The sequence below is a fragment of the Rhincodon typus genome, chromosome 22 (assembly GCF_021869965.1).
Source record: "Rhincodon typus isolate 14 chromosome 22, sRhiTyp1.1, whole genome shotgun sequence".
Classification (NCBI taxonomy): Eukaryota; Metazoa; Chordata; class Chondrichthyes; order Orectolobiformes; family Rhincodontidae; genus Rhincodon; species Rhincodon typus.
Genome location: NC_063353.1, coordinates 34246466 through 34268132, shown reverse-complemented (window position 1 = coordinate 34268132; position 21667 = coordinate 34246466). Strand labels below are relative to the sequence as shown.

At 38.8% G+C, this 21667-nt stretch overlaps 1 protein-coding gene across 1 annotated transcript in view; it reads left to right on the top strand.

Annotated features, from left to right (window-relative positions):
• Positions 1-3630: 3630 nt before the first annotated feature.
• LOC125485739 (staphylococcal nuclease domain-containing protein 1-like) overlaps positions 3631-21667 on the top strand; it is a 45750-nt gene continuing 27713 nt past the window's right edge. Inside the window, exon 1 of the mRNA XM_048609984.1 lies at positions 3631-3785. Coding sequence (XP_048465941.1) covers positions 3696-3785 — 90 coding nt within the window. The 5' untranslated portion in view covers positions 3631-3695. The remainder of the gene's footprint in view (positions 3786-21667) is intronic.

The following is a 21667-nucleotide window of genomic DNA, read 5'->3' as shown; positions in this document are numbered from 1 at the left end:
TCCACACACCAGACCCTGTTATCACATAGCCTGCCATTACACACTACCCATTGTTAGTCATTAACAGTCACCATTTAACAGCTATGCACTATCCTAGCTAGAACATTATCAGCTCCTTTGTCTATCCAACTGCTCTTCTCTCTCTTTGGCTCTACCCCTTATCCTATTGTTTACTCCCTATTTTCTGCATATAAACCAATGTTTTTCCAGCTACCATCGGTTCCGAGGAAGGGTCACCGGACCCGAAACGTTAATTCTTTTTTTCTTCACAGGTGCTGCCAGACTTGCTGAACTTTTGCAGCAACTTCTGTTTTTGTTCATGAAATAAGTCTAATCTAATTTCTACTTGTTTCAACGTGACCAAAGCTGGGAACTGAACATTTACAAGTAGTTAACATTTCAGAAGATAAGCAGAAAGAAAAAGGAGATGGGCATCACTTTTTTAAATAAAGAATGACATCAGTACTGAGGTGAGAAATGATCTTGGGTTTTGGGAAAATAGATTGAAAAGTAGTATAGTAGATAAGCAGTGGCAGAAATGTAAGGCAAGATATCATAATTCTCAATGAAGATATATTTAAGTGGTAAAGAAATACTCTACAAGAAGAATGAATTGTCCATGGCTAACTAGAGAAGTTTAAGGATGTTATTCAAAATTAAAAAAAATTTTACTAATAGTATCATCAGAGAAATATTACGAGGCAAACTCATAAGACTAAGTCCTGAAAAATACTGTGGCTCTGATTTAAACTACTGAGTCATAATCTTGTATGCCATAAATTCTCCAGATGAAAAAAATTCAACACAAGGGTCCCGACCCAAAACGTCATCTTTTCTACTCTTCTGATGCTGCCTGGCCTGCTGTGCTCCTCCAGCTCCACACTGTGTTATCTCTGACTCCAGCATCGGCAGGTCTTACTATCTCTGATTTCATTTTAGTTTTTTTTTCTTTTATTTTAATTTTACTTTTTCTATTTCTCACTTTGTACATACTGTTACTCCAATTCACTCATTCATATCATTCCCTTTCTGGTTATAAAAGGTTCCATTATACTATTTCAAAACAGAGCCATTATCCTGACTGATGTTTATTTTTCAATCAACATCACAAAAAAGCATATTAAGGCATAGAATCATAACCATACAGTTCAGAAGAGGCCCTTTGGCCCATTGAGTCTGCGCTGACAAAAACTACTCTAAACCATTTTCCAGCACTTGGTCCACAGCCTTGAACACTATGCTGTTCAAGTGTTCATCCAAGTACTGTTTAAAGGTTTTGGGGTTTCCTGCCTCAACTATCCTTCCAGGCAGTGCACTCTAGATTACCACCATCCTCTGTGTTAAAAACCTTTTCCTCAACTCCCCTCTAAATCTTGTGCCTTTCACCTTAAAATTATGCCCCTTTTTATTAACCCTTCAACTAAGGGAACAGCTGTTTTCTACTCACCCTGTCCATGCCTCTCATTATAGTATACACCTCAATCATGTACCCTTCTCAGCTTTCTCTGCTTTACAGAAAACAATCTGAGACCAACCATCCTCACTTCATAGCTAAAATACTCCACCCCAGGCAGCATCCTGGTGAATCTCCTCTGCACCTCTCCAGTGCAACCACATCTTTCCTATAATGTGATGGCCAGAACTGCACATGGTAGTCCAGCTGTGGCCTAATCAAACTAGTGCACAGCTCCAACATAACCTCAATGCTGTTATAATTTAAGACAAGTGTCCTTTATGCATTCTAAACTAACCTATTAACTCTGTCCTGCCCCCTCAGCAAGCTATGGACAAGTCATTATCACATTGCTGCCACTGCGATCTTGCAATGCATAAATTGGCCGCACTGTTTCCCAGGTTGCAACATTGATATTTCAAACGTACTTTATTGTTTGTAAAATGCATTTGTTGTTTGTGAAAAATGTTAAGTGGATTCCTTTAGAGATAGCAGGAACTGCAGATGCTGGAGAATCTGAGATAACAAGGTGTAGAGCTGGATGAACACAGCAGGTCAAGCAGCATCAGAGGAGCAGGAAGGCTGACGTCTCGGGCCTAGACCCTTCTTCAGAAAATCACATTCCTTTAGTTTTTTTTTCATTTCTTAAACCTAAATGATTAATGAATAGACTAGCTTGTTGTGGTCCCATTTACTGCGTGATCAGTTTGCAGTTCCAGCAACAGGATAAAATGTTTGGTTGTGTTTTTTCAAATGCTACCGCTAGGTGGAACATCACTCGCAAATGAAAAAAAATCGGAGATGCTTTTAAACTTTGACCAAACCGCAAAGCACCATTTATCAAATTAATCACCTAATCTTAGGTTTGATATACAAATGACCACAATATCTATCAGCAGTATAGAGATCCAGTCACATGAAGTAATGTGGATTCCTATTATGATCCATCAATTACTTCCATAGCTCAGAGCTAAGCTGGCTAACTGAAGTGACAGAGTCGTGGAATATCAACCATAATACTCCAAATACTAATGTACCATTTAACATTCTGTGGCTTTCTGGTCTGTATCAACCACGATGGCTATTTACTTTTAATAATGTCTTTTACCAAGTATTCTACACACAAATGTATACGCAAATGGATAACGGTGGGCATTGTTAATGGCAACATCTAATTTCTACTTGGAGAATCACATATTTGAAAACAATTTTTTGCGCTGTCGCACACTAAAAAATCGAACAGGACCCGGTTGCAGCTAAGACTAGAGTCAATGCAAATAGATGGTTGGTAACAGCCACCTAGGTTCAGGATGTGGCACGGGGAGAGCACAATCATGGCAGAGATTTGTTTCGGAATATCAATGGCTTCAATTGAGCAGTGAGTCTAATTTTGAGCAAAATACATGGAGCAGAATTTATTCATGTGGGGAAGAATATATCTAGAAACCATAAATATATTGGTTACAATGAAATTCAACAGGAAATCTAAAGAAACTTCTTCACTCGAGTGGCCAGAATGTCGCACTTGCTGCAACAGTGTAATACAGCTATAATACGTCAGGCGTAGCCCAAAAAGGTATGAGGAAAAAGCGAAAGGATCGTTCGGACAAAAAAAATAAAAACAAAGAATGCGAATGCGAGAAATCTGAAACACAAACATGAAATGCTGGAGAAACTTAGCAGGTCTGGTAGCATATGTAGGGGACAGAGGAGCTGTTAACGTGTCCAGTCCAGTCGCCAAACCTGCAGAGTTTCAGATCGTTTAAGACGGTTGACTTAAATGAACAGAAGTGGGGAACAGCTCGAGTGGAGCACATGTGTCGGCATGGACTCATTAGACCACATGGTTGTGCTGCACCTCTGAGGTTTGAAGCATTAACCGATTGTTCCTTAAAGAAAACAGCCACTAATTTTCTCCATTCCAACATGGACTGACACATTAAATATGTTTCATTTGTTGTAACGGGCTTCCGGTAAACCAGAGAACATGTAAGGCGCTTTGTAAAAGCAAATCATTTTTTTTCTCTCTCACACACACATCCGTACTCCTTTCTGCTTGAGCTGACGTGTCCAAATCCACCGCCCAGCAATGTCTCCATAGTAACCGTGACGTCATTTCCGTTCACGGCGCTGCCGCCCCGGAAGCAGTTACCCGGAGACGCGCGGTTCTGTGTATACAGCGCGCGGGGCCCCCCCGCTGCGTTTTCTCTTTCCGGTTCACTCATCGCTTCGATTAGGCACGATGGCGACAGCAGCAGCAGCAGCAGCTACTCCTTCTCAAACTCAGTCAGCGGCTCCGGCCCTGCCACTTCAACGAGGCATTGTCAAACTGGTGGGTGAGACACCGTCACCACTCGGGTGGGAGGCAGGAAAAGAAAAATGTTTTCCGTGTGGCATGGGCACACGATGGGGGCGACTGACACGGTGTGCAAAAAGTGTGTGTCGGGGTGGGGGGGTGTTGGCATAAAAACACATCAGTTTTTGAGCTTCGAAACCCCCCGAAAATGACTTGATTTGATTTAATTTAATTTAAGCAAAAAGGCGGAAATTCTCCGTCTAATCTCCTTTGCCTCCACAAGCGGAAAGTTATGGCTTTGAATCAGCGAGGGACGGAGTTTTGACAAGGAATGGGGTTGGGGAGGGCGGTAAGTGTTGTTAGAGAAACCATAGAAGTTACTGTGTTCTCCAGAGTCCGGAGGGGGTTCACGTGTGATCACTGGAGGGAATTTAAAAATAGCTGAAGTACACGGGCGGGAGGAGAGAGAAAACTCGTGTCTGTAGCTAATGTATTTGAGAATACTCTGGGACTAAATCTGTTTCCTAATGTCAGGAGGGGTGTCGAGTAACTGGATGAGCCACGTAAACCAGGGAGAAAGTGGGTGAGCAAAACGTGCGACTAGTGGGCTGTTCGCATCGATCAGATGTAGGGGCTAAAACACAAAAAAGCCTTCAGTTTGTTGATGTTACTTTACAGTCAGCGACCCGTTACTTTTAAACCTTGCGGTAGAAAACACAGAATTCAGTCTCATCGCTGCTTTTCAGCAGTTTCATTCTTTTGGATCATGTTTTCTATACTTACAGTAAGTTAAAACTAGCATAGAACAGTCTCACTTTGCAAGCGTTGACCTTGAATTAAGTGTGCAGAAGCTTTTTAATGCAGAGACGTTTGTGAACCTTGACCTTGATTATGTAAATTTTTTTTTCGTGAGTGGGTATGTTAGCAGAAATAAAAATGTTCAAGGTATGGGCTGGTTATCAGCACCATGTGACATGATGTACTGAAGTTAACTGCAGCATTAGATTTATTCATGCTATTACTACCATTTCAGAAAGCAATTTCCTTTTGGAGAGGGTTTAATTTATCTGGTTGATCTGACCTTTTCGCATGCAGTTTTCTTATCCCGAGGTTTTGTCTTTTGTGAAGATCTGATATGATGCTAATAAATACCTTGCTAATTACCCATTCTTATGCATGTGACATCAGTACAGGTGGGTCATGCACCAAACTCAATGTTGTCTTGTCCAGCTTTTCTACATGGATTCACCAGATAATTGAGGGAGATTCTTGACTAATTTATGTTGGCTTAGCTTGGGCCTGTGCTGCAAATTTTAACAAAGATTGAAATGTAGCATAAAGTAGTCCCAACTGTTGCCCTGACTGGATCAATACAGACTGGTGATTGAACCTGCAACATCCTATGGCTTAGAACTTCATTGGATCATAATGTGGGATCTTTTCACCTTTTTAAAAAAAATAAATTGGCAAGTGTTCACGCAGTGCGGTTAACAAAGATAACTCATGAATATTCTTGGAAACCATGATTCTGCTGATATTAATGTTGAACATATGCTCTCCATGGGGATCCTGTTAAACTTTGGCATGCAAAAGTGTGTACTTAATTTTTTTGCCAAAAGAAATGGAGGATAAACATAAATTTAGGGACGTCTATTTGAAAAAAAATCAGTCAGTGATTGATGCTTAGTAACATATGTAGTGTTTCTTAACCATTGCTGGAGAGGATAGTGGAATTAGCCTCATTAGGGGCATTTAAGCGGCTATTAGATAGGCATATGGATGATAGTATAACGTAGGGGTGGAGGTTAGATAGACCTTAGGATTAGGTAAAAGTTCGGCACAACATTGTGGGCCGAAGGGCCTGGCCTGTGCTGTACTGTTCTATGTTCACAGTTGGTGGAATGTTAAACATTTCTGTTTACTAATTCACATAGTCTCAAATATAAGTTGCTTGGGCTTGTAATAGTTAACTGTCTCAATTTGCATACTATTATTATTTGTAAACTACAAATAATTTTCTGGAAGAATGTTCTTAGCTTAATTCAGCAATGATCTTCGGTGTGTCTCACCCCAGCTATTTATTGAGCACTGTGACAGACAAGAGTGGGTATTGGCAGATTGCCCGAAGAAACTGAGAATCATCCCAGCCAGGGTTCATCAATAGTCCATTTGAATGTATGGTCATTGCAGTGAGCATGTTTGTGTACTTTATTTCAGCAGAACTTGTAGGTTTAACACAAGTTTTCTCAATTGAATACCATATTAGATTATTTATTGCAAAGTTTAAATTCATGTGCAGAAGAGTTGATGTGGCATAGGCATGAAAGCGCGAGCTCAGTTGACTGGATGGCTGGTTTGTAATACAGTGATACATAACAATGTGCATTCAGTTCCTGTACTGGCTGAGGTTACCATAAAGGATGATTCTTCTTGGCATCTTCCCTTGCCTGATGTGTGGTACCCTCCGTTTAAGCCACAACTAATCGCCTCTCTTTAATGAAAGCGTGCACTATGTACTGGTAAGACTATGGCAACTTTGCTCTTTAGGTATGAAAATATGAAAAAAATAGTTTTTGTTGTTGGACCATTCCAAAGTGAGTTTATTTGCTCATTGTAACACAGAAATTTAGGTTTGACAGGGTTCCACAGAACAAACTGGAAGAGGTACCAGGTGGATTTAGATATGCAATTGGTTGAAGATGGAATAGAATCATACAGCATGGAAATGGACCCTTTGGCGCAACTCGTCCGTGCTGACCAGGTTTCATAAACTGAACTAGTCCCACTTGTTTGTATTTGGCCCATAGTCTTCTAAACCTTTCCTGTCCATCTATCTGTCCAAAAGTCTTTTAAATGTTACAATTGTACCTGCCTCTAACACTTTCTTCTGGCAATTCGTTCCGTATGTGCACCACCTTCTGTGGAAAATGTTGCCCCTCAAGTCCCTTTTAAACCTTTACCCCTCTCACCTTTAACCTATGCCCTCCAATTTTGGACCTTCTGACCCTGGGGAAAAGATCTTGGCTATTTACTTCATCTATGCCCCTCATGATTTTATAAACCCCTATAAGGTCACCCCTTAGCCTCCCATGCTTCATACAAAAAAAAGTCCCAGCCTGTTCTTATAAATCAAACCTTCCAATCTGGGCAGCATCCTTGTAAATCTTTTTTGTGCTCTTTCCAGTTTAATAACATCTTCGTGTTGGCACCGGGACATGTTCCTGAAGTTGTTTTCTAGTTTGTGCATTATAGGTCTTGAAATTGCTACCTCCTTATTTGGCCCCTTGAGCCTTGCTAGAACTTCAGGTTTATTGGATGGGAAAAAGTATGTTGTGAAGCAGGAATAAAGGTGTGAAGAGAAACCTTTAGTCTTTGAATTTGCAAGCTTGGGAGAACGGAACAATTAATACACATGATAGTAGCAAGTATTAATGAATTATTAAGGAATGGTCTAATAGTGAGTGTGTAGACATAGATGTTTTGTGTATATGAAATGCTTATTGTATTGAATATTGAAATTGTGGAGTTGATATGAAAATTAACAATTATGCCATCTCCACAACACCCAATTTTACCTGTACTGTTATCAAAAATTAAATTGTGCAGTGCTTTCAACTAGACGAACATGTGGGTTCCAGAAAACTGGATAATATTAACTGCTCACTGGACATTTTCTTATTATACTGTCACCCGGTTTAATGAAAACCTAGATAGTGTTGTTCCTTAGAACTTTGATTTGAATTTTTCCTTTCCCAAAGCACCACTTTGATTTAGAGAAAATGTCTGGGAAAGCTGGAAGGAAAAACAGGCCAGTGGTGAGACACAGGTGTCTATGTAAAGTAAATTGCAAATCTATGCAAAGTATTGCTGTGTGCAGATGTGGGATAGAAATAACTTGCGTTTGGTTTGTTCATCAGTTTGCCACCTGCCGCCATAAAGAACTATTTTCACCTCCTCTGCTTAAATCTCATGTTCATTAGAGCCAAGGTTTCAGGCTTTGTCACCAATAGATTTAATTCCTCAGCACCCCACACAAAGATTAGTTTGGCTAAGATCAAATGGGAGTGTCCCATTCTGTACTAGATGATCATCTATTGCTAATCAAATTAATTGCCTCCTCATTCCCCAGTGTATTGAAATTTAACAGCTTTGTTCACATGATAAAATGCTATGCGATCAAACCCTTCCTTAACTCAAACTGGCTATTTTGAAGCTCTTGTCCAGTCTTCTCTCTGGCTTCTTATCCACTCTGACTTTTCTCACCCCAGCTCTTTACCTTCATCCTTCCTCCTATCTTGATTACTTGTTATTATCTCTCTACCTAAATCAGTTTGTGTAGATTTTTATTACTTGTTACTTTGGTTAGACCCTTGCCATATGTCTGATACCTTATTTATGTTATTCCAGCCATTTGGTTTGTCTCTAACACCATCTTAATTTTGATTATTTGTTTCATAGTTCATCCCTTCACTTAGTATGCAGCCGTTGACACTTTACTCAGTGTTTGACACTTTTGATCACCTGCAAAGACTTGTTGTTCAGCCTGTTGACACTCCACTCGCACTATTTCCACTTAACTGTTGACATTCTTAATTACCTGGAATTATCTTGCTATTATCTCTCTGCCTATATATTCTGTGCCTGTGTGCCTCCCTCCACTTCACTTGATGAAGGAGCAGTGCTCAGAAAGCTTGTAATTTCATATAAACCTGTTGGACTATAACCTGGTGTACTGTGACTTCCGATCTGTTTCTTCATCGTTAGTTGCAGAGCAATTTTTGTCTAACTGAACTTAATGAATTACCTTGGGATATTTTATTCTGGTAAAAGTACAAGAGTAGGAAATGTTTGGAGGGATATGGGCTACGTGTAGCCAAGTGGGACTAGTTTAGTTTGGGATTATGGTCAGCATGGATTGGTTGGACCAAAGGGTCTGTTTCTGTGCTGTATGACTCTACCATAGAAGTGCACGTTGTTAAACATTAATGATGGGATTCACATCCTGAGTTTTTCTATTTTGCTGCAGCTCTCCCCTTTTCTTTTGTTTATCCATATAGCTTTCTTTTCATGACTCCTTTCCTCAATGGATTGAACTCAACCTTAGCTACTCCTACCATGCCCTCACCAGTTCTCTAAAGTCCTCCCTTTGAAATGTATTGAGATGCTCTGGTACATCAAAGGCACTAGTTTTAACATATCCTAAAATGTAGGTGCAAAAGTATTGTGCTGATATGAGGGTGTGGGGAGGGTGGGTGTGCAGGGACATTTTGGGGAAGGGGAGAACAGCATGATTGAAGGAGGGGGTTGGCCTGTGCAGTAGGGATGGCATACGATGAGTGGGTGGTTGACAGATGGTATAGTTTGTAAGGAATATAATGTGTGGGGCATGAAACTTCAAAGAATTACTCTGATAATAAGAATGCTAAGTTCATTGCAAATGTTTTACAGGTCTCTGCTGGTCCATGTCAATCCTTACTTCAAGGACTTTGTAGACAAACAAGAAAAAATTCTGTGAAACAGAATGTCAGTTAGGAAGAGGCATTCATTTGTCATGTTGCATTCTGTAAATAAATCCATTATTAAGTTCTTGTTTCCCACTTAACCATCTGGTTTCGGAATGAATTAACATGGTAGTAGAGGATTGTTGTTTAAAAGTGCAAATTGGAAACTAAGGAAATTTCTTTTCAGACAAGGTTATCATCTGAGTTATTTTTGAAGGATGGTTAAGAGCAAATGTAAATTAGGAACAAGTTGCTGGAAAAGCTCAGCATCTGTGAAGGAAAAAATCAGAGTTAACGTTTCAGGTCCGGTGACCCTTCCTCAGAACAGAATGGATGCTGTCCATAATCCCTGAACAAGGGTCACCGGACCTGAAACATTAATTTTGATTTTTTTCTTCCCAGATGATGCCAGACTTGCTGACCTTTTCCAGCAACTTCTGTTTTTTTTTTCCTGATTTACAGCATCTGCAGTTCTTTTGGTTTTTAGCAAATGTAAATTGTTAAGGTAAGATAAGTCGCCAAAGTTTCCTGAACCCCCTGCTTCTGGTGAGTGAAAATATAGATACAGGTTATGTCCTTAACAAAGAAAAATCAACTTATCGACTTTGCATTGTCACTTGCTAACATACATAAAATCAGTCAGAGAGTAGTTTTTGAGATAGCTGCTTGTGAGTGGATAGCAGTTAACATTTGGATATTTAAGAAAGATGATGTTAGATTTTTAGAAGGAATAGTCAGACTTTGATAATTTTGAAAGGAGGACAGTCATTCCAAAGATGAATATATCATGAATTTTAACAGCTCTACAAAAGATTGCAGAATTTCAGTTTGGTGTTTCCTAACTCAGCGCTCACATTTAAATTGTTATAGTGTGCTAAGCTGTCACATGTAGACAGTCTCCTGATCTTAACTGATGGTCTATACTCGGGGGGAAAAAAATTCTTTTAGATCAAACGTCTGCTGATTTATTTAAAAAAAATCTGGGGAAAGGAGTCATTTCCAGCAGCCTTGATGGCACAAATGGGACAATCTGTGGTGTCACAAAGAATGAGAACTCGATGTTTGCAGCTTTTAGAGATCATTTAGATGTAGATGCAGGCATCAGTATGACAAAAGATTTGCAGGCACACAGAAAGACAGCAAATTAATTCCAACTATTCACCTCTTTTGGTTTTGTCGCTCCAATTAATTTATTGGACACAAAACATGCCAGTTATCAGGGACTTTTTAGAGTGCTGTACTGTGTTTTTGCTTTCCACTGTTCCACTCCATTTTGCTATTCTACAAATCTTATTTCTTCTTGAGTGATGTTGTCAATATTTGAATATTCCAGTAGCTTTCACTGTTCTTCAAATAGTCACATATCTCTTTCCTGTATGGACCTTACCTGATTACACACTCTAGGTAGCTGTCCTTTGGATATTATAGCTTGGATCTGAGTGTCAGTATAAGTTTTCTGTTGCCACCATGCTCTGATCCACTATATTATGTTCACCATAACTGTTAAACACATAAATGAGACACACAGGGTATATTATTGCCCTCTATTAATTGTTTTGATTCTGAAAGTTTGTAATCGGTCCCAGTTAACCATGATGAATGGATGTTTATAATCTGACCACCATATTGGCTTACTGCAAGTTTATCATGTTTGATCTTCTGTGATGCCATACAGCTTTCCAAATTTTCTCCAATATTTCAACCTTGTAGTAGTTAACAGGTGAGGTGTAATGATAATGTCACTGGACTAGTATTCCTGAACCCCAGGTTATCTTTCTGGGGCCTGGGTTCGAATCCCGCCCTGGCAAATAGAGAAATCTAAATTCAATTAAACACCCTGAAATGAAAAGCTAGTCTTAATTGCAACCATGGAAGCGTCAAAAGATAGTCATGAAAATTCATCTCGTTAGTGGGTTTAGAGAAGGATTATTTTGGAGAAGGCAATCCTACCTAATCTGGCCTACAAATGTGACTTCAGACCCACTGCGGCGTGGTTCATTCTGGCCTAGCAAGCAATGCTGATCACCTATGATCAAATTTTAAAAAGTCCATAAAATTAGAATGTGTCATTGAACCACCTTTAACTCCAGTTATTACTTAATTCCCATGCCAAACTATAATGGGACTTGGCAGCTCTTTATATTGTTATGTGACATTCACTAATTTCTTCAGTGAACGATATACATTCAACCTATATGTAATCTTCATCAGGATTTTTAACATAAAAATTTAAATTATTTTTAATCTGTGATGAGAAGAGTAGGAAAATTGCCCCTGTAACTTCAAGAAAATTTGCTTTTTTTCCCCCTCTGATTCCTACCACTTGAAATCAGTGAAAAGCTTGTACCATTCAGATCAGGAATGTCAGCTTTTGGTAAGGGAATATAATCATACCCTGACTGCGTAAACCATGGATTCAGTGACTTTCCAAAATCAGTTGCTTTGTCGTGTTCCAAGTCCAAAGTCACTTGTATCTTTGTCACAAGTGTATTTCATCAGACAATACGTCGGTGTTAGTAGAGTGGCATATTCTAGCTATTTTGTCTGGGATCATTGCTCTTTCAGTGAGCTCAATGCATTGTCAGCCTAAAGCCAACACAACTGAATTTTTATCTTATGTTTATGCCAATCCTTGCTTCAGAGTGAATCTAAATAATATTTTAGCCAATTGAGCGCCAGTCAAAATCAGAGGAGCAGGAAAGTCCATGTTTTGGCCAGCATCTGCAGTCCTCATTGTCTCTGGGTACCAGTCAAAGCACGACCACAACCCAACAGTGCACAAATGTGAACTTAGACCCACCTGAAGCCCTGTTGATCCATTTTGAGTAGTTAATTGCACAGTTAAGTCATATTGAAGCACTTGCGAACTGTGCATGCCTGAGGTTCAGTCCAAGTGTTTACTCACTGGAAAAAATTTCTGAAGTGCCAGATAAGACAACCATCACACAGTTGGATATGTATGGAAAATGTACTCCCAGATGGATCTGATAAGGCTAAAGTGAGACTAGTGAATGAAACGTTGGAGAGAGACTTGGAGGTCAAGGTGTTGGAATCCCCATTCCTTCTGTTCTCTTCCTCTTCTGTACAATCCCGCCCTCACCATTGTAGGAATTTAAATCGTGAAAAGGCTCTGTTGGACACATTTATGTGCGAATACAGTTGGGTCAATATGAATGTTCCTTTTTTGCAGGCAGAAATGTCCTTAGACAAGTATTTTTGAAAACACAGGAAGCAGCATAGAAGGAATGTTGTTAAAATTAAAATGAATGTATTTATGGATTAAATGATGTATTGAGATTATTGTATTTCTGGTTAGATTTACCTTGCTGAAAGGAGGCGGTGCTTCTGAAGGCAGCCAACAGCATTCTACTGGTACCATAAAGGGAAAACCTTTGGCATCATTATCAATTACCAAGGTCTACTACGGGGCAGTTTCCTCGAGTTTGAGCAACTTGTCGTAAATAAAGTAATTTAAGATGGCAAGTCCAGCTTTGGAACGTTTACATCTGTAGGCTTAGACATTAATCAGAGTAGGTCAGGAGTAACCTTGACTCAAAATCTAATCCAGAAAATATTACTTGTATCTTGATAAATTATACAGTTTTAAAATGTAAAAGCAAATATTATCTGTGTGTATACATAAGATCTGGAAATTCTTAATTAAAAGTAGGAATTATTTTTCACTGCAGTGGTAGTGTCCCTACCTCTGAATGAAAGGCACAGGTTCAAATTACACTGCAAATCTGAACAAGTTGATTAAAATATCAATTTTTAAAAAAATACATTTTGTGGAGTGGCCAGTAGGTGACGGATAAGTTTCAATTCAGGGAAGATGAAGTGATGCATTTTGGTTGGTGCAAGGGAAGAGGGACCTGGGTGTAAATGCACAGATCATTGAAGGTGAGGGACAGATGGAGAGAACAGCTCATACAGCATACCATGTTCTTGGCTTTATTAATAGGCAGTTGTGTAAAAGAGCAAGGAGGTAATGTTGAACTTGTAAGAGACAGTTGTTAGACCTCAGTTGGAGTACTGTGTACAGTTGTAGGCACCACATTATAGGAAAGGTATGAATGCTTTGGAGCAGAGTGTGGAAGCGACTTACAAGAATGGTTCCGGGAATGAGAGACTTCAGTTATAAGGATTGATTGAAGAAGTTGGAACTGTTATCTTTGGACAGAAGAAGACAAAGTTTGATAAAGGTTTTCAAAATCATGAGCGGGTTGGACAGGGTAAATGGGAAGAAGCAGGGAAACATTGTGAGGGCATAGATTTAGTGATGTGCCAATGAATCAAGAAAGAAGAGAAAAATTTCTTTTACACGCCTGTGAGGAGTGAGGGTATGTAATCTACTGTCTGGGAATGCAGTGGTATATGTTCAATTGAGGCATTTAACAGGATATTCGATGATTATTTAAGTAGAAATGATGTGCAGGGATACGGGGAAAAGGCTGGAGGTTGGAACCAGTTTAGGCACAATCCAAATGACTGCCTCCCGCACAGCAACAATTTTGTGATTTTGAGTTAAGCAAGAACTTAAAAAAAAAAGTTTATTATACAAGACTTGGTTTTGACAATTACTGTCTTGTTGGTTCTCATGCTTTAATATCATCAATGTCTTGAGCTATTGAATCCCATGTTGTCAGTGAAAGCAGTGAAGTGTCAATTTTCCTCAATTTTCTTGATACCTTAAGCTAATGTGGTCTGGTACTGGTGCAAAGAGACCGTTATTATCCCAGGAAGTCTCTATTTGTCGCATTGATTAATCCAGAGATAGTGGGGACTGTAACTCGAGGTTCTTATTCCTGATTTGAACTGTGGTTGGGTAAAGGACTTTGTTTCCTCTGTGATCCAAAGACTAGTGACATCTGTTCAGTATCACAAAGGCTGCTTGGGATGGGCACTAAAGTGCCTGGTAACTATGGAATACAGATCGGATAAAACTGGAGGAAAGAACATCTATCTTTTCTTAAAGATAAGATGCATTTTTCATTGGCTCTTTCTTTCCTGATGTTGAAGGATGCTGACTTTGAGAATAAAACTTCACTTGAGGTATTCAGTTTTGATGGTAAGCATGTTGAGACAAATGAAAGGGGGAAGGACAGTGACATGTTTATCTTTGTCACATCATTGGCCTTGCAAAATATGATTGCCAGTTAATTCTGTAATGGGGACTCTTCTGAACTAATTCTATAGCTAGTTCTATAGCTAGCAGGCAAGGCTATGCTAGTATCTGGACACAATTTGAATCCAGCTTTTAAAAGAATAAACAGTCCCTAACATGAGGTACTAATAGATTTCCCTGAGGAATGTATGCCTTTGTATTAATGTTTGGGATGCATCATCTTTTGATGTATTCCTTTAAAGCACAACTCTCTTTAGCCTTTCAAATTTAGATTTACAGGCAGAATTTGGGGAGAAATAAGCATTCCTACATTTTCGACATTTAATACAAATTAAAGATAGCCTTGAGTCTAAAGCAAAATTTGGTTAAGAGTGAATAAAGCTCTAATTAATGTGCCTTGATAATAAACGGATTCCAGTCAATGTAATCTGATTACATCACTCAACCTCTAAGTTGGTGCACTATACATGTAGTTTTTGATTATTTTTAAAAAAAAAAATACGATATTTCAAGTATTGTTACTTCTCCGATTCCTGGTGACTCTTCCATATACTAATTCTAGATGCCTTTGATTGTTAGTCATCATTGTTGACAGTCACTCACTAACGAATATGATAGTCCACCTAAGAAATTCAGTGTCACTGGTCATAGGTTCTGTGGATTCTTGTGCGGTATTGGATGATGTCATTCTTATTGAACCAGTCCTGATGATTCCTGGTTTTGTATGTAATTGTATATTGTTAATATATAAAACTGGAACTACTAATAATTATAAGTGTGCAAAGTTATGTAGAGACTTGGACTATGTAGTTTCTGAGATGTATAATAGATCTATTGGACAATATTTACTTTTTCAGTTAATCCTGTAGTTGTTTAAAGCAGTAATTGAAAATTCTAATTTTGTCAAAAGATGTAGTTACCTCAAATTTGTAAGACAAGGGGGTTAAATTGGATAGTGGGATGGACGTGCATCAAAACATGCATAAGTGTAATCCAACACAAGCATGATTCTGAACAGGGGAGCTGATATTTGGCTGATATTGTGCTTGGTTTCATGACCTGCAAAATTGAATGTGAGAAGTGAAATCTTTGGGAAAGTATTTGAGAGAATGGATAAAATTCAGATAATTTTACATGATTCCTTCCTCTTGGGTCCTAGTCTTTTAGTTGTGTTGTACACCAAGAAAGATGCTGTAAACCTACTGCTGCCAATTGTTCTGAGGAATTGACCCCCATGTTAACTTTATATTGTTTCTTCAGGCTGTTAGTCATTTTCCTCAGAGCGACGTGAGGGTGGTTAAAAATTCGGACAGACAGTACTTTAACTGTCTTTAATACTTTAACACTAGTCTTCTGTGTGATATGTCATTACATTATACTCCTGAACTGGTAGATAGTAATTTTCCTCCTTAAATGGTTGATATGAGCAATGCGCAATTCACTGTGGCATTTTTATGTGGGTGGTTGAGGTGCATAATTATAAAACTACTGTGATGTCCAAAAATGAATTTCAATATCTTTTAACACTTGGATGTACATGTAAGAAGTAGGAGAATAAAATAATGTTTTTGTAGTAAATGCATATCTATGTTTATATATTAATAAAAGAAAAATATCATCGACTTGGTGATATTCCAACCTTTCTCACCTTCAGTAGGGCAATGGTGTGTAGATAAACCATTGCACATGTGCTTCGTTGAGTCCACTTTGTGTGACAGTTCTGTGCGGTGCATTAAATGGGCAAGGGCAAGTTTGCTGTCCCAAGAGCAGATTTGTCAAAGCTTCTCGGTATTGTATTGGTATTCATCACATTGCAGAATCCTGCTTTATAAGGTTGCATGAGCATCTTTAGGTTACAGAATTTTTCTTTGAGCTTTATGATGTCAAGATAGTGTATCACAATATGCTCTTTTCATCACTTTGCATCACAAACCAGCTGATCAGTCAACTGATCTAACCATCCCTCTTACAACATGAATACACTTTTCCTGGAAGAAATTGGTCTTGACAAACAGCTTGGCCCTTGGTTAATGCTTCCTTTAGGGTGCTGCTTTTCCTTGAACTGTGCACAAGATCTGAATTTGCAACTGGTTTGTTGTCGGGCCACAAGGTTGATTAGGAGTAAAATGCCTTGGTTAGAGAAGTTAGAACTTTAATCGACTGGGATAATTCCGTGCAGTGCTTTGCAAGGGCTTTGGAAGCTTTTATTTTCCATCTCTGTATTTTGCACAGCTTTTGTGCTAATAAAGGCAACTTTTGCCTATAATAGTGAGTTAAAAATGTAAATTATTTCCCACTTAGTGGCAATAGCCATGAATTTTTGCAAGATCTGGTGCAGTCTTCCAAGATCTAAGATAAGCCTTCAATTTAGTTCAATGGTTTGCCTGAACTCTACTTTTACCTGTGTCTCCATAGCAATTGTTTGAATAGCTTTTCTAAGTGCAATTACCAGTTATTGCTTGAGATTTATGCTGTGGAACTAGACTGGGATTGCTCAAATTCTTTTCAGTACGGCCTTCTGGCTATCACAATAAGAAAACCTGTTTAATCATGATTTGAGACATGATTTGGACTCAAGTTCTGGAGGTGAGAGAATTGTGTGTCAGACAATCTCTTAATAAAAACCAAAAGAACTGCGGATACTGTAAATCAGAAACAAAGACAAAGTTGCTGGAAAAGCTCAGCATGTCTGGCAGCATCTGTGAAGGAAAAAACAGTTGATGTTTTGGATCCGGTTACCCTTCCTCAGAACTTGCTCTTAATCCTGAATGTGCTTTTAGTTGATTAGTTTGCTCAATTTCTAAATGTTTATCAGTTCCTGTTCTTGCATTTTCCACTTTTCATTGAAAGCACATTTTCTACAGAATTACACATCCTCCTCTTGTTTATCTTTCCTTCATGTAATTATCCTCTAGAAAATGATTTGCTTGTTTGTGTATATTCCTCCAAAAATGGGCTGCAGAATTGTACAATGTATGATGTACTTGTGTATTGTGTGATGTCCACCATTGACATTTCTCAAACGAGCCTCATGTATGAAGAGAAAAAAGGTCGTATTAATACAAATGTGGTTTGCTGCCTGCACCTGTATGCTACCAGCCAGAATAAGATGTATACATTTGAATTGCAATCTTAATGCACAGTGCTTGCACTCCTTAGATCATAAGAATTAGGAGTGGGAGTAAGTCTCTCAGCCTGTTGTGCCCGCTCTGCCATGCGACGAGGTCTTGGCTGATCGTGGCCGTACTCCCTTTTCTGCTTTACCCTTCCTGAACCCTTGACCCACTTACAGATCAAGAAGCAATCTGATTCAGCCTTCACTGTTCTCTGGAGAAGAGAATTTCAAATGCTGATGACATTGCATGAAGAAGTCCCTCCTCCTAATTATCTTAAACTTTTGTTAAGCGGTACCCAATTCCACATTCTGCCATGGGAACAACCATTATCTCACAAGCTTCCTTGTCAAGCCTCAAAAATTTAACCTGCTTCAACAAGTTGTTATTAGTTCAAATTCCAGTGAATAGTAGCCCAATCTGTTGCACATTACTGCATAAGATAACCCCTTCGTCCCAGGAATCGACCTTAGTGATTCTGAACTGCTGCCAAGACGAGTGAGGAGACCAAAACTGCACGCAGTTCTCCAGATGCAGTCTTCCAAAGCCCAATAGCAAGACTTGCCTAAATTTATCCTTCATCCCATTTGCAATAAAAGGCAACAGTAGATTTGCCTTCCCGAATTAGTTTTTCTTCCTGATTGCTCACCTTTTTAAATAATGTGTAAACACACCCAGATTCTCCTATATTACAGGATTCTGTGGACTGTCTTCATTTAAATGATATTCTGCTTTTGTGTTTCTCCTGTTATTGTGGATAACTTCTTTAATTTTCCACATTATTCTTTATCTACCCAAATTTTCTCACACTGAAATCAATGTGTCCCTTAGCAGACTCATTCTATCCTTTTTTCACCTTTCTTTCCTATTTCATTGTAGGGTGAGTAAATTTGACTACAATACTCTATCAATGACTTGGATGAATAGACATAGTCATAAGTAGTTGAGGCCCATCACTGATCTTTGCGGCGCTCCACTAGGTAGTTTATCAACCTGGAATTGACCCTTTTTTTGAAATCTGTTTTATGTTGCCAATCTTTTTACCCATGCAAAGATATTACCCTCCAATACTATGAACTTTTATCTGGTGCAGCAACTTCTTACGTGGTACGATTTCTTCTGAAAATCCAACTGTATTACATCTACTAGTTTTCCCTATTCCCCAGCCTGCATGTTACATCTTAACTATGTCAAACACTATTTCCTGTTTGCAAAACTTTGGCTCTGCCTGATTGTAATATGGCTTTCATATATGATCCACTCCTGTTGTCTTAGTAATGGATTCTAGCATTTTACTAATGACAGATATTAAGGTAACCAACTCACTGTTTCTTGCTTTTTGTCTCCCTTCTTTCTTGAATTGGCATGTACATTTGAATCTTTTAAATTTGCTGGTATTTTCTACAAAATGTAGGGGATTTTGGAAGTTATATGTCTGAAAGGGTCAATCAAAATAACCACGATCGTGCGTTGTCTATTTCTGTAGCCATTTCTTTGAAAATCCTGGGACGGAGGCAATCAGGTCCAGGGGCTTTATCAGCCTTTCATCCCATGAGTTTTCCTAGCATGTTTTCTCTAGTTGTTGATTGTTTTAGCTTCTTCCTACATCTTTACCTTGTGATTTTTTAAAAAAATTGTTCTTGAGTTTTCTGTTTCTACTGTGAAGACAGATGCAAAATACTTGTTTGAAGTTAGGATTGAGTCAGTCCATTTTAACACACTCCTGTTAAGTTCCAGAGCTCCTTTAGCTCCTGCAAGTGACTACATGCTAATTGAATAATTTACTTATTGCAAACCAAATGGGATTTGAAATGCCATGATTCTTGAGCCTCATCAGAACTGTTTTCAACTGTACTATGACGAGTGTTAAAGTTGTCACTCCAATTTTATTCTGGTTTGCAAAATATAAATCCACAACAGCTAGTTGTGCTAGATTTCAAAGTCATTCTAAAATTATGCTGGAGTGGACAAGTATTTTTTGTAATATGATCCTAACTTTTCAAGTCTGATATCCCCCACCAGCACCCCCCACACCCCCACCCCTTCCTTTGCAATCGAGGGTGTTGTGTAGTCTGACTTCTAAAAGGGTGGAGAATTGAGACTTTTTTTTCCATTCATTAATGGGATATGGACGTCACTGGCCACGCCAGCATTTATTACCCATCTTTAATTGTCCAGAGGGTAGTTAAGTGCCAACCTCCCTGCTGTGGGTCTGAAGTCACTTTTAGGGCAGACTAGGCACGGACAGCAGTTTCCTTCCCGAAAGGATGTCAGTCGACCACATGGGTTTTTCCTGACAATCAGTAATAGTTCATTGTCATCATTGGACTCCCAATTTCCAGATATTTGTCGAGTTCAAATTCGACCATCTGTCACGGCAGGCTTCAAACCCAGATACCCTGGACATTATCTGTGTCTCTGGATTAATAGTCAAGTGATAATACCACCAGCCCGTCAGGCTGTAAGCTTGTATATTTTCTCATGGCCATACGGAAATTATAACCATTGATGCAGTTATCTATTTTGCTGTTCATCTCTTTTCTTTCGTCTCTTCACTTTCATCTCTTCCATGTGTGGTTTCTTCATATTTCACCAGATTAATTGGCTGGATGATGTATCAGTTCAAATATTGTGAGCTCAACATGTTTGATGAACAGCAACAACTGAATGTAATTTGAAGTTTAATCTTCTTGACCTACTGGGTTACAAATGTTGCCTTTTCATCTTTCTTTGCCTTTTCCTGACTTTTGTGCATTATCAGAATTGGTGCGGTTTCAGGGACCTCGTGAGAAGCCTCTGTATATGATGTTGAAGTCACCATCTAGAGATACGGACGAGGAGATGGTATAAAATTGCAGCATTATTTTTACACTTTTCTCTCTCCTTTGGGGAGAGTAACTTCCAATAAAATTCTGACCCATCTGAAGTGAATTCTAATAGGGCATTATTTTATCTAAGTGGCATTTGTGTAGCCACTTGCTGTGCCTCAGCAAGTACTTCATGTTTTGGGTCCTGTTACATTGAATAGAAGACAGTTATCCTTTCATGTATCTCTGTGAATTTTGTCCCCTGTCATCAATATAAACAAGCTGTTAAATCACCAGAATAAAACCACTTTCAATTTTCCAAATGCGTGGATTAGAGATGCTAACCTATTTAGACTGATGCACATTGGAAGAGATTTCCTGGTGGCATGACAACTGAATGTGGTAGCTATGACTTTACGTTAAATTAAGCGACATAACTAAGGCTATCTTTTCCTTTGGGTGTCCAAATTGTGCCTGAGAGATACTTGGAATGTCATTTATCCTTGAATGCTACTTGTGTCATGTTGTAAATTACAGCCTAATCTGGGTGAGTCATCTAATTGGGATTTGACTGGAAGGTTTTGGAGCTCATAGCTTTTATTGTGGAAGCAGTAGGTTTTCCAACTTCTCCTGGTACTAGCATACTAAATGCTTGATTTCAGGCTCGACCGTTTTGGAAAACATCTGTGCTATAATGAAACAAGTGTACAATAGTTGAGCCAAGACAGCAAAGTGGACTGTACTGTTTTGACCCATATTTTATAGTGTACGAGCAGCAAAACTATGACCAATCCTGTTGCATTTGTGAACTAGAGAAGGATTGATTGAGTTTGATGTTTTGGACATAAAAGTAAGGTGATCATCAATTATGACATAAAGGTAAACCAAGAAAGCTGAATTAGTGGTCAGAAAGATGTAGTTACAGATAAAACATTTGAACTGCAGTTGAACATTCTCGTGGTTATTGGAGTGATCAACTTTTGACATGAATGGTGCCTTATCACTTTTTTTGCATTTGTTTGCAGTGGCTTACTAACTTGGAGAAAGCCATTGAGTACAGGGGACTTTGTGCTTTTGCTGCCATTTGTATCTTATTTTCAGATGTGTTCACTTGGACAGTATATGTGTCATTTTGAAGAATGAAGACCCCAGTGTTTAGTGGAGACTTGCTAAGGAATTGTTCAAGCAATCTGAGCATGATTGCTTTCTTCCAGCCCTGCCACCCTCCACTTTGTGTACTAGGATGGGGTGGTGGGAGCAACAACCTTCCCTATAGGTGTCCTATATTTTATATTTATTTTATTTTATATTTATACATGCAATTTAGGTATCACTGATTGGACTCAGAGCTCAGTTGCACTGCTGAGAGTTT